Source organism: Dipteris shenzhenensis, chromosome 20 (genome assembly GCF_047967505.1).
Source record: "Dipteris shenzhenensis isolate YYH24624 ecotype China chromosome 20, Dip_SZ_1.0, whole genome shotgun sequence".
Lineage (NCBI taxonomy): Eukaryota > Viridiplantae > Streptophyta > Polypodiopsida > Gleicheniales > Dipteridaceae > Dipteris > Dipteris shenzhenensis.
Window position 1 is genome coordinate 46,118,269 of NC_141615.1, and position 13,087 is coordinate 46,131,355.

At 46.3% G+C, this 13,087-nt stretch overlaps 1 protein-coding gene across 2 annotated transcripts in view; it reads left to right on the forward strand.

Annotated features, from left to right (window-relative positions):
- The first annotated feature begins 645 nt into the window (after window positions 1–645).
- LOC147889739 (vacuolar acid trehalase) overlaps window positions 646–13,087 on the forward strand; it is a 106,132-nt gene continuing 93,690 nt past the window's right edge. For both annotated transcript variants that reach the window (XM_087391731.1, XM_087391733.1), the window contains exons 1-2: window positions 646–1,025; window positions 6,039–6,112. In XM_087391731.1, the coding sequence (XP_087247857.1) occupies window positions 833–1,025; window positions 6,039–6,112 (267 nt within the window). In that variant the 5' untranslated portion in view covers window positions 646–832. The remainder of the gene's footprint in view (window positions 1,026–6,038; window positions 6,113–13,087) is intronic.

The window sequence follows — 13,087 nt, forward strand, 5'->3', positions numbered from 1 at the left end:
TAAATCTACCAATCACCTGTGTTTTTTAGGGTCCCACAATTTTTAAAACCATCGTTGGGCGGCCTTCAGTTTTCTAAACCCCACTGTGGGCAGCTAGTGTGTAATGGAGACTGCCCAAGACTCTTTTTGGTTGTACCCATTTGTCGTGTGTAAACATCTTGATAATTGCAAGAGGTTTGGCTTTCTGAGGGGGGTTTCACACCACCCGCTCGGATGGCTGCAAAAAACACTCTTTTTGGGCGCCCAACCGTTGGATTGTACCCATTGGCCGTGTGTAAACATCTTGATAATTGCAAGAGGTTTGGCTTTCTGAGGGGGGGGTTCACACCACCCACCCGAACGGCTGCCAAAAACAAAGCAAAGGGGTGTAACCTTCCGTGAACAAATCGGGGTTGAGGGGTCGAATAGAGGAACAAAAAAATGTGTCCGACCTGCCCACACAATCGACAGCCCATAAAAAATGCGTGCGAAGTGTTCTGAATTGGTGTTGAACCCACGTAGCCTGCGGGACCCTAGTTCTCCTCCTCGGCCATTAAGCCAACGAAACTTTGTTGTAATAATTGGCGATCATATTTTATAAATCTTGTCAACAAGTGGTGTGACACCACACCTGGCGAACATGTCCCACCTTGGCAGGCTCATAGTGGCTCTCTGAGGCGTGTGAACCCAGCTTGAGAAGGTGCACACAAGTGGAGCCTAAAGAGAGGGAGACGTGGCAACTGACGTGGCTGGCGATTATCCACACTGTCAGTCCTTCGCTCTACTGTTCAATCTTCAGTTACACTACCGTTCAATTTTTTGTCGCTGTATTCTGCTCAAGCAAAGAGTGGCTATGGCGAGCTTCACCTCCCGCTCTGTCATCGCCACCTTCTGTTCCTCCTCTCCTTTCTCACTCCCTCACACTCCCTCTCTTCGTCTGCTCTCAATCCGTTCTTCTTGCCTCACAAGAAGCTGGCAGATTGCTCGTGTAGACTGCCCCCAACGCTCGCAGCAGCGCGCTTTCGTGCTTCGGGATTCTGCAGAAGGTGGCTGCTTCTCATATCGTTTTGTTTCAAACGGTTCCACACTTGTGCTTATGATCCTGCAATGTGCTCCTGCCTTACCGAGTTACTTTTCACAATGGCCTGTTAGAGGCTGCGTATATTTTTGTCATTCACCCATGCCTTCCCTACGCTGCCTACGTAAGGTCCCTTGTATACTGACCCAATTGATCGTAACAAACTGCCTATGCTGAACAAATTGTCACATTTGCTATCAAATGCCTCGGATTAACCTAGTTTACCGGTTACCTCCTTCTACTCAGCCAACATTCGACCTTTCCTGGTGACCGAGGCTACCTCAGGCGGCCTTCAACACCCCTCTAATTATGGTTTTGCACCCCCACCTTCTTTGTAAAAAAGAAGGATCATCCTGTACTATGTCAGCAAGATATTGCAACTTTCAAAGAGTTCCCCCTTCTATCGTCAGAGTTACTCCTATACAGGCTGCTTCGGCACCACGCTTGAAGGGGGCCCTCTCAGCCAAGAGGGACGGCTCTTGATAGGCCCTTGACGGGCACCTGGTGGCCCTCCTGCATAGGGGGTGGGATTGGTCAGAGGATGCACATTGGATGGGCACAGTGGGACAGTGGCCCAGCAAGATCCTTTAGGTCTTGGAGCCACCTCTCCAAGGATACAGAGGCCAGAGCACGATCACACTCTTACCAACGAGGCACATGCATATGCATAGCTGAGATTGACTCAGTGATCCCGGAGTCGTGGTGGGAGGGGTTGTGTAGCCGCTGGACCCCTCACTACTGGGACGGCCAGTTCTCACGGACGGGAGTACCTCTTAGGGTCTGTTTCTTCAGAGAGCATCTTGGCTTCATTCGCGTAAGTTTTACAGAGTGGGACTAGGTGGCCTTCTACAGAGTTAGTTGGAGAGAGATGTGGAGGAGCTGGCAGCCGTGGACATAGTGTGGCAGAGGATTAGGGTGGTTGGACGCTTGGGCAAAGTATGGCATATTGATCCGACCACATTCCTAGCTAGCCTAGAGGGAGCAGTTTGGCGGCTCTGGATGTGGGAGGGTAGCCCTCTTAGGGACATCTAGTGGGACCCAGGAGAGTGGTACTGGCCAGTGCGGTTGGGACACTCGGACAGGATGGAGGAGGTGCCCTTCTATTCTTATACGACCTGCATCGACAGACACATCCAATTGGAGGCAGCAACATGGACCCCATCGAGGGAGCGAACATTGGCTGGGGTAGGAGGTTCCCAGGGAGGTGGTCAGCGGCTTTTGGCCATAACTCTGATCTAGCCCACGACCATGAAAGATCTCCTACTTCTTTTGGATGGTATCTCACAGGGGCTTACTGATCGGTCCCTGGCTAGAGAAGATGAGGGTTGATGGCAGATGTGTCCGCTGTACGGAGGGGGAGCTAGAGACGATCCCTCACTGCCTTTGGAGTTGTTCTACGGCATAGAACATTTGGATGGTAGCGTTTCGGATTGTGGCTAGGACCCAGAGGATGCGGAGAGACTTCACGTGGGGGATGGTGGCGTGGCTTACAGAGGGACACCACCTTTTGCTATTGATGCGGTATCACCGGCATACAAAATTCATGGTGAGCACGCCTTCCAGATGGAGCTCCTTGGTACCGCCATCCTGCACTCACCCACAACCGTTACCGGAAGATAGTCTGTGGGAGACAGTGACCAACATCACTGCCTAGAACATCTGGGTCGCCTGTTGCAGTCAGGTGATGGGAGGGGGACAGGTTCCACCGGTGGCTATACTAGTAGCCATTTGGCAAGACATCATTTTCACTCTGTGCGCCTGCTGGGAGCACAGTGTCCCAGGCTCATGAGGTACTGCTGAGAGGTAGGCGTGTTTCTGCAAGACTTGGCCTGCAGGCATATTTTACACTTTTTCGGTGGGAGATGTCCGTTGGATGTATAGGCCTCCGTCGTGGCTGCTAGCCCCTAATCCGGATAGTCCCTAGGCAGTGAGATGAGATTTTCGGAGGCTTGATTGGGATTGCCAGACTTCTCTCCTTGTATTTACCATCATCAGCCCTATTTTGCCTGCTGATTTGTATGGGGTTTTCTCAAGCATTCATAGAAGTTTTCTTTCTTTGCAAAAAAAAAAAGATGACCGAGATTGGCACTAGAGTCATCTATACGATTGGCTGAGAGTGGGGTTAGCATGTCTTGGTATGCACACATATCCAAATGGTTTCGCAGCCAGGGCATCTAGATGGATCGTCTTCCCCCCTTTCAGTACAGCTTCGATGCCCCTGACCATCTGATCCCACGGGAGGAGATCAATCGTATTATACGGTTGGACCTACTCGTCACGGGCTTGGGGGGGATTAAGAGTTTCCCATGAAGATCCGATTCTATGGTGATCTCTTCTTGAGAGTATCGGTGGATGAAATGATTATTAGACCCCAATACTTGGAGGACACACGTGCCTCACATGCTTTGAGGATCGCCATCGGACATATGTGCGTCTCATCCCATCAGCTGAGGATTGAGGTAGGGAGAGCCACAAGTGCACCTCGAGGGCAATGGATTTGTAGACTGCACTGGGAGGAGGTGGAGATTGAGGAGCACTTTCTATGTACTTGCCCTGTATATTATGAGATCCAAGGACCATATCATTGCTTATTTCTGGAGGGACACGTGTTTGGGCCTCCCTCCCAGGCTGATTCACTTCCAAGATCAGGTTTGCATTGGTCTCTATTTGATGGAGATGCGACCGTAAGAGAGACCTCATTGCACCGTATTAGAGAGCAGGAAGACTGTGACACATGAGACCGAGCTCAATTGAGCCCAGCGACATGTCATAGATTTTTACACATTTGAGTCTGCCCCTGGACATAGCGGACTAGAGGAGGAGGAGATAGATGATATGAGGGCTTAGTCGATTAGTGGGATGAGGCGATGACGAGGAGAGACGTAGCCAGAGATGCAAGAGCCACACACGATGCAGAGACAGACGAGGTGTTGGAAAGGTCACCTCCCCATCTGTAAGCCCCCAAATGAGGAGTGTGTGGGGGAGGGAGACCTAGGGCAGGATGTGCCCAAGAGAGAAGAAAGAGAGGGGGCTGCCACATGGGCAGCACCTCACAGGATTGCGACCTGCAGATGGCGTCAGCATGGCGAGGGTAGTGGGCAGGTGAAGGGCCTGCAACAGACCCTGATGATGGCGCGGTACAGGCGGGTCAGGACAGCAGGATGTACAGGAGTACGGCGCAAGACACGTGGCTGGGAAGAGCCTGGCAGAGGGCCGAACCAGCAGGCCTGGTGGAGCAGCGAATTGTGGCTGTCAGTGTGCAGTGGCATGCCTTATATAGGCTGGGCCCCTGCCTTGATTGGAGGGCCAAAGGCCCTGGAAGTTTGGGCCATAAAAGCCCCGGGTTGTGAGCCCTTATAGGGCTGGACCAGCCACAGACTGGTCGGCCAGTCTGCTGCAGGCTGGTCGGTATTTCTACCAGCCCTTGGGGCCCTATAAAAGGAGGTCCTTGAGGCCTCACTTCACATCACTTGCAGCAGCAGGAGCCAGCAGATTGGAGCAGCCAAGGAACCCTCTCTTGGGCCTATATATCAGGAGGTGAAGAAGGTGACAAGGAGCTGCAGACTGAGAGCTGGAAGAGCTGCCCACCTAGGCTGGTGCAAAGACAGCAAGGTGGAAGGGATCTGGACGGAAAGTCTACAGATGCTCGAGGTGGAGCACGCGGACTCGAGTCTAGAGATAGCCAGCAGATAGGAGAAGGACCTTGTGGTAAGATCAGATGACCACATCATTGGTGGGACTCTGGATCTGTCTCTTTTGTATTGTGTCCATATTTGTGGACGGAAATATATATTTTGGTGGTTTCTCTATATGGTTGGTTCATTGTCTATTGATGAGTCTGCACATCTATGTGATGCACATTAAGTAAAGAAGTTTGTGATTCCAAAACCACACCGCACACTGTGTGAGCTCCTGGCCATTACTATAAGTCTTCCGCTGCGTGTACCCTCTGTTGGGTCATTTCTAACACGAGGACACGTACGATGGATGTTCAGCCCATCACAGCTATATTCGGGGGGATTGCCCGATCAGAGGTGTCACTATCGACATGGCCTGCCGGATACAGAGATCACAGAGACCATGCCCCCCGCCGCCGAGAGAGACAGCCCAGCAGATGCAAATACAAGATATTTTTGCAGCTCATAAGAGAGCCACCCTAGCACCGGGCTATGTATTTTGACTCTGAGTTTGAGTACTAGTTTTGATTTTTTGTATTTCGAGTTTGGTTTAGTATAATACTCAGCAAAGGGCCTTAGCGAGCCTTCTGCGTCAGCCCATAGTGGCTTGTATGGGTTGCCTTTGTGATTGTACTTTGTCTCATAGGCCCACGAGGCCTCCCAAAGACGGTAATACATCTCTCTCCCTCTCTCTCTCTCTCTCTCTCTTTCTCTCTCTCTCTCTCATGTTTGCACACTTTCTTTGGATTTTTTATTCTTATTTTTTGCTTCGTTTCTTATTTTTTTCTTTTGTTGTTTGATTGGGATTTCAAAGCATAGTAAGCAATGTGTTTATCCAAGAGATTATGGAATCTCTCAAAACCGAGATGAGAACATAAACATACTTTTGCTTAATAAGTTATTTCTCATTTCTCATAACTTTGTCTAAAGTTGCTTACAAACTCCCTTCTTTCGCTTGTCCTAAAAAATTTTAATTTGTAAGATTTGATATATTCTAGTCTTATGAAGGTATATTTGTTAGTTATTGATAGTCCTCTTTCTCCATGCCCTATAACTGTTGTAGCCCTTCAATCCCAGTTTTTAACAGCAAGAGAATGGAAGAACATATGAGTTTTAAAAAAATCTTTAAGGACAATCTTAATATGCTATGTGTACGTTAAAATAACCGAGTCGTTGTTTGAGGGCAGCTTATCTTTTCTTTGTGTGTTTTTGTAAGTCAGTTAACAATGCCCTTTTAAGGTCAAGCTAAAATATTGACCATCAATGTACATTGAGTTGATGTAAGGTGGGCTACTATCATGCAGGGGTTCCCGTAGAAATTTTGGAGGATCCCAAATTTGTTCCAATCAATAATGATGATCCACAATTTGGACCTCCCGTAAGTAAGTCCTCAGTGCATATTTCATCCTTTCACATTACAGCTGATCAAAGTATGCATGTTTGAGAAAGTGGGCTTACGACCACCTCTCGCAAAATCAAGATAGCACTTTGTAATTGGACAGTATAGAGATTATGAGTATGGGAGTTTGCTTCTTGTGTTTTTATTTTGAAAAATGCGGGTTTATATTAATATGGTAAAGTCAAGTATATACAACTTCAAAAAAGTCCAACAGACTTCAAAAACATGTTTGGATCTGTAACAGTGTCATCCCTAGTAGTATCTGTAACAGACCGTTCAGCTGAAGCAACAATAGCATTAACAGAAAACAACAATCGACTCTATCGTATCCTGCGGCTCTTCTTTGGGAGCCAAATGAGCCACCACCCGAAGTACAATCGTGCCTGGGATTTGCGGATGGGGGCACAGCTTTCGGACTCTGGTTCTTGGTTTGGGCTCAGGAGGGTTGAAGTTGGGAGGCATGACTTCATTGCGGACTTTGACACAGGGCAGTCTCTTTCTTCGCAATTTGTTCGTCCTTTTTGCAGCATTCCTGGATTTGCTGCTGCAGTCGTGAGATCTTCTCAAGATTTGCACCTCTTTCCTGTGGTCAGCCATACATTCATTACGATTTCATTACTATCAACAAAAACATTACCAAAAATCTTAGAGCATCTTTGACCATTTAACTTGAGGAACCTTGTGACCTCATCTCCTCCTTAGAGAAAGGATCTAAACAAGCTGTTAATTTATCTCAGGAACTTCTTGGTTGGGAACCAGCAAGAAATGAAATAGATAATGGAGGGGTTGAGGACAAACTTTCTTCTTGCTAGAATCGGTTGCAGGCCTTGCCATCTGTTCACCTTGCTTTTGACTGTGTCTAAGATCCAGTGTCCTGCATAGTGCAACCGAAGCCCATAGGGTTCCCTAGTGGTCTGAAAACCTCTCCTTTTCTGATCTCTTTGCACCCCTTATTATACAGAAAAGGTGGAGGGCCCAAGGTTCCATATATCCCCATTTTATCGTGATTAATTTTGGATCCCGAGGCCATGCAAAAGGTATTTAAACACTCCAGTGTGACTTGTACTGACTCTTCATCATTGTGTGGCATTAGATTTGTGTCGTCTGCAAATTGTTGGCACATAATTTGTCTGCCCCCTTCCACCTAAACTCCTTTTACTTTACCCTTGTCGAGGTCATCCTTAATAAGCCATTGTAGTGCATCCGTAGCAATAGCAAAGAGTAGAGGAGCTAGCGGGCAACCTTGTCTGGTTGATCTTTTAAGCCCAAAGGGTTGTGTCGTTCTACCGTTTACTTCGACCTTGCTTCTAGCTTGACACAGTAGAATTTCTACATAAGAACTAAAGCCGGGACCCGCTCCCATGTCTTTGAGGGAGGACAAGATAAAACCCCATTCCATTCTGTCATAGGCTTTGTCAAAGTCTATTTTGAGGAAGCATATGTCCTGCTGAGTCTCCTCAGCTAGTTCAAGTCCTTCCCACAGGGTGAGAATAGCTTGAAGGATATGTCTTCCTTGAATGGACCCCTTTTGATCCTCCCTTATCCAACATTGCATCTTAGTTTTAAGTCTAATAGCAAGTGCCTTTGCAAAGATCTTGTAGCTGCGGTTGAGCATGGCCAACGGTCTCCAATTCTTCAGGTCCTCTTTAGGTCCACCCTTAGGAATAAGTTTTATGATGCCTGTGTTTATTCTTAGGTCTAATAACCCTTTCGCTTTGGAATCTTGCGAGAGCAACATGAGATAGGGGCCTACCATTTCCTAGAAGACTTGATAAAACTCTATAGGGAGGTCATCTTCTCCGGGTGTCTTACCCTTCCCCATTTGATCTACTGCACCTTTTAGTTCCTCTAAGGTGAGGTCTCTGTCCAGGTAGATGCTATCAAAAGAGGAGACTTTTCTTTCTCTAGCTTTAGAGCATTTCTCTCGAGCTATAGCCTTTCTGTTGTGATGATCTCATCCTCTTCTAGCAACTGGTTAAAGTGTTCTAAGATCACCTCAAGAATTTCAATCGGGTCTTGAATATGTCTGTCTCCGACTTGAAGAGCCTCTAGGGATTCTTTAGCGTGTTTTTTCCTCAGGATTTTGAACATATCCTCAGTAGCCTTATCTGCTCTTCCTGCCCACCAATCCCGAGTGTACTGGCCTGGTTGGCTGCTATTTCCGCTTCTACTTTGAGTTTTGCTCTGATTGTCCTCAGTTGCCTCTGACCCTGATCAGTGTTGTCACGCTCAAGGAGAGCCAGTTGCTCTTCAAGGTTTTGAGTTCTAAGAGACCTAGCCTTGTCAGCTCTATGCTTGATTACTTGCAAGAAAATTTTTGTCCTAGCCGTGGCTTTGATCCATTTATCCGTTGCATTAGATGACCCCCCTAAAGGCATTGTGCCAGATTTTATCAATCTTATTCTTGACGTACAAGAGTTGAAAAAAGAAAGGATTGGCTTTGAACCAAGAGCGACCAATGATCCTTTCTTCCTTTTCCAAGATTATGGAAATGGGTTTGTGATCCGAGAAGGGGAGGGTAACCAGTGCTCTGCTCTTAACACAAAGCATCTCCTCAACTATTCTCTTGGAGCAATAAGCTCTATCCAAATGCCCTTTTTTGTGGAGGTGTCCTACCTGGTTATTTGTCCAAGTAAAGGCAGTTTCTTCTGATATGTCTACCAGCTCTGCTCTTTCTTTAAGGTGCGTCCATGTATTCGGTTCATGGCCTCTTATCACACTGCCTATCCCTTCCCACCTGTCCATTCTACTCTCAACCATATTAAAGTCTCCCAGTAGAAGCACATTGTCTACTAGGCGAACGGTTTCCCACAGAAGAGCTTTGTCTCTAGCCGAATTTGGAGCATACACTGAGAAGACCTGGCACGAGAGATTAGGATGCACAAATTCCACCCCAACCCCGAGTTCGCCAAATATCGGTATAACTCTTCCTACTCCTTGAACTAGTTGATTTGCAACACTTATGACTGCACCTCTTCTCCCTTCATCATGATCAGTTGTGAACCAGCTTCTCTTGTCATCGATTTGCTTTAAATGCCAGAGAAGCTTGGCTCCTCCAACTTTGACTTCTTGGAGTGCTAAGAAGTCAGGGGAAAGCTTGTTTGTTCTCAACCATCTCTTGAATACTACGGGCTTCAAGTCATTAGTTAACCCCTGAACATTTACTGAGAGACACGTAAATTTTTTTTGACTCATCATTGGGTGGAGCTTTTGTTCCTCAACTTTTTGTAGTTGATTGGGCTCATTTGTGGGATAACGCATAGCCTCTAGACAACCTCCTCTTTTCTCTTTCTACTAAACTCTTCTTGGTAGGGTTATCTAGGTGGGAGCTATTCATTTTTTTTGCTTCTTGTGTTTTTAAAAATTTCCTTGACTTTTTTGGCTTTAATTATTGTTTTTTTCCCTGAAATAATTCTTAATGTTCAATGTTCTTATTTTGGGTTTTCTTTGGCATTAGTCATTCTGCAAAAACCTCAATTTTATAAATTCAAAACATGAAAGCATCCACTTCGAGAGTGGTGATCATGTGCTGCCCTCTCTCCTTGTAAAGATAGAATTATAGAGGTCTGCAGGTAGGAGATAGGTAGTCCTGGACAATGCTTTCTTGCTGCCATGAATTCTCATCCTCAGGGAGTTCCTGCCACTTGGTAAGATTCTCTATGTAGACCCTATTTCAGAGCACATGGTCTCTGAAACCCATGATGCGCTCCAGGACATAGAGGATGTGACCCTCCTCATCCATAGGTGGTGACTGAGGAAGAACTTGGACATGCTGTCCATACATGCGGCTTCATCAAGGACACATGGAAAACATTATGAATCCTGGAGGTACTGGGTAGCTCCAACTCATATGCCACCTCTCCAACTTTACGGATGATCTTGTAGGGACCGTAATACCTGTGAGCGAGCTTCGTGTTGGTGTTACCTTTCAGCGAGGCATAATGGTTCTTATGGAGGTGTAAATGCACATAATCTCCTTCTTCAAAAGATTGATACCTCCTGCGTTCATCCGCATACTTCTTCGGCTTGGCTTGGGCATCTTGCATATTCTTCTTAGCCAATTGCAGAAGGGCATCCATTTTTTCCGAGTCACTTCTTGCTTGTAATTTTCGCAGCCATGTTTGCCATTAAAGGTGGCATCCCAACCTTGCATCCATACATTGCTTCAAAAGGGCTCATGCCAATAGGAAGGAGCTTGGTACTGTTGTAACAAAAGTCAGCAAGAGCCAACCACTCATCCCAGAACTTCTGTGTATCATGGCAAAAGTGGCTCAAGTATTCCCCCACCCATTTGTTCACCCTCTCTAAGTGTCCATTTGTCTCACGGTGGTAAGCAGCGCTAGGTGTGAGGAAAGTACTCACTGTTGTGAATAACTTTGCCAAAGGTGACCCATAAATTTTGCATCTCTGTCAAATTTCGTGAGGGAAGCCATGATGCTTAAAAACATGCTCAATAAATTGCCAAGCAACCTGTGATTTTGAATTCGGGGTCTTAGTGGGTATGAAGTGAGCCTGTTTTGTCATTCTATCCACCACCACATAAATGCTGTCCCATCTCCTCTCTGTAGAAGGCAACCCTGTGATGAAATCCATAGATATGTGAGTCCATTTGCCTTTTGGAATAGGTAATGGCTGTAAGAGACCTGCGGGTAGCTGGCTGTCCACCTTATTCTGTTGGCAAGGCAAGCATTCGATAACATATTTGACCACATCCGGCCACATGCCATCCCAGATGAAGTTTGATCTTTCACCTGCATGTCCTGCCATAGGAGATGAGTGCATTTCATGCAAAACCAGAGCCTAAACTTTGGATCTGGCACAAGATAAATTCTGTCCTTGCAGTACAACAGCCCATTATGCAGCTTAAAGTCAGCATGTTCTTGGCTTGAAGGCTCCCGTAACTCCAAAAAATATGGGCTGCCTGTGAATTCTGCATACTATCTGAGCAAATGACTGAAGTTGGCTGGATTGTGTGCACAACTGAAACTATTCAAGTGCACTTGGCCCGACCCACCTCTGTACGCATCCCAAAGTCCACCGCCACCCGCACACATCCTCAAGCTTGCCATCCGCACACATCCTCAAGCTGCCCACAAGAAAGAGATGAGAAAGAAAAATAAATCCACTCCTGATAGATGGTGGAAATGGCAGATGAACTACAAGCCCACATTCTAGACAAGGCATCGGCAACCACATTTTCTTTCCCCTTCCTGTACTCAATGTCAAAATCGTAGGACTGAATTGCAGCCAACCACCTCTTCAGCGTCATGGACAAATTATGTTGCGTAAGGAAGTACTTGAGTATCCTATGATCCGTCTTAACCTTAATCGTGCTAAAGTTCAGGTAGTGTTGCCTTTTCTCGAAAGCATGTAGGATAGCTAACATTTCCTGTCAATTCCTTGGCCTCAAATGTCCTGCTCTCGAAAGCGATAACTCTATGCTGTTGTCTTAGAACAGCCCCCATGCCTTTGCCACTTGCATCTATCTTTACAATGAAGGGCCATGAGAAATCAGGGCTTACATAGGTGCATTACTCAAGGCATCTTTGAGGTCCTCAAAACTGAGTTGTGCTTCTTCTAACCACTTAAAGGCATCTTTTTTCAACAAGTCAGTGAGAGGGGCGGGCCTCTTGGCAAAACATTCAATAAATCTCCTGTGAAAAGAAGCAAGACCCAAAAAGCCTCTGAGATGGGTGGGATTCTGTCGGGCTGTGGCCACTCCCTTATGCATTTGACCATGGCTGGATCCACCCATATTCCATCCCTGCTCACAATATGACCAAGATACTCAACCTCTTTTGCCATGAAAGTGCACTTGCTGGCTTTAGCATAAAGCTAATGCAACCTCAAAATTTCCAGCACTTTCTTGACATGTCTGATGTGTGCTTGCTTATCCTTGCTGTAAATGAGGACGTCATAAAAAAATACCAACACACATTTGTAAAAAGGAGGCTATAAAATCTTGTTCATGAGTGCCTGGAAAGTAGCTAGTACATTGGTCAATCCAAAAGGCATCACTTTAAGCTCTCTGTGTGCGAAAGGCTGTATTGTGCTGATCTCCTTGTTTCATTTTGATTTGATGGTAGCTTGACCTCAAATCAATCTCAGTGAAAAAATTAAACACCCTTGAGTTCATCCAACAGGTCATCTCTCTTGGGGATTAGAAACCTGTTCTTGATAGTGGCCTTATTCAAGTCTCTGTAGTCAATGCACATGCGTTATGAACCGTCTTTCTTCTTTATCAGGAGTACTGGGGATGCAAAAGGAGAAGTGCTATGAGAGAAAATTCTTCCCAAGCAATTCTCGCACCTGTGTTGCCACTTCTTCCCGCTCTACCTTAGAGAGACGGTAGGGGGCCTTATTAATTGGCTTACGGCAAGGTTCTAGACTATGGTGTGATCAACATCTCTCCTTCGGGGCAACTGTGAAGGCATATCAACAAACACATCTGCAAATTCTGAGAGCAATTTTTGCATATCACAATCCTCAACACAGGGAATGCTACCCTCATGAGATAATTAATGACACATTCAGTGCATAGATGGCACACTCCCTCTTACAGATCTACCCCTGTGGACAAAGCTGAGTGACAAAGCATTTAATTCCATGCTGATTTTGCCCAATGATTTTAACCAATCACAGCCCAGGACAGCATCCATTGGGCCCATATCCAATGCCAAAAGATCACCTGCAAATTCATAATTATCAGAGAACTTGATCCTCGCATTCTTGCAACCATATCTGCTGATCATATGCTGTCCATTTGCCACGTTCACTCGCAGCCCATGACTAATTCGAGTAGCAATCAGTCCCACCTTTTGTGAAGTTTTGAAATTTATTTTCAGCGCTTTTGGCACCCATCAAAGCATGAAGAGAGATGGCATAGAGTGTTGGCTGGGCATCTCAATGAATTTCCTTTTCGTCCACAAGAGCATTACCACTAGCATCCTCACG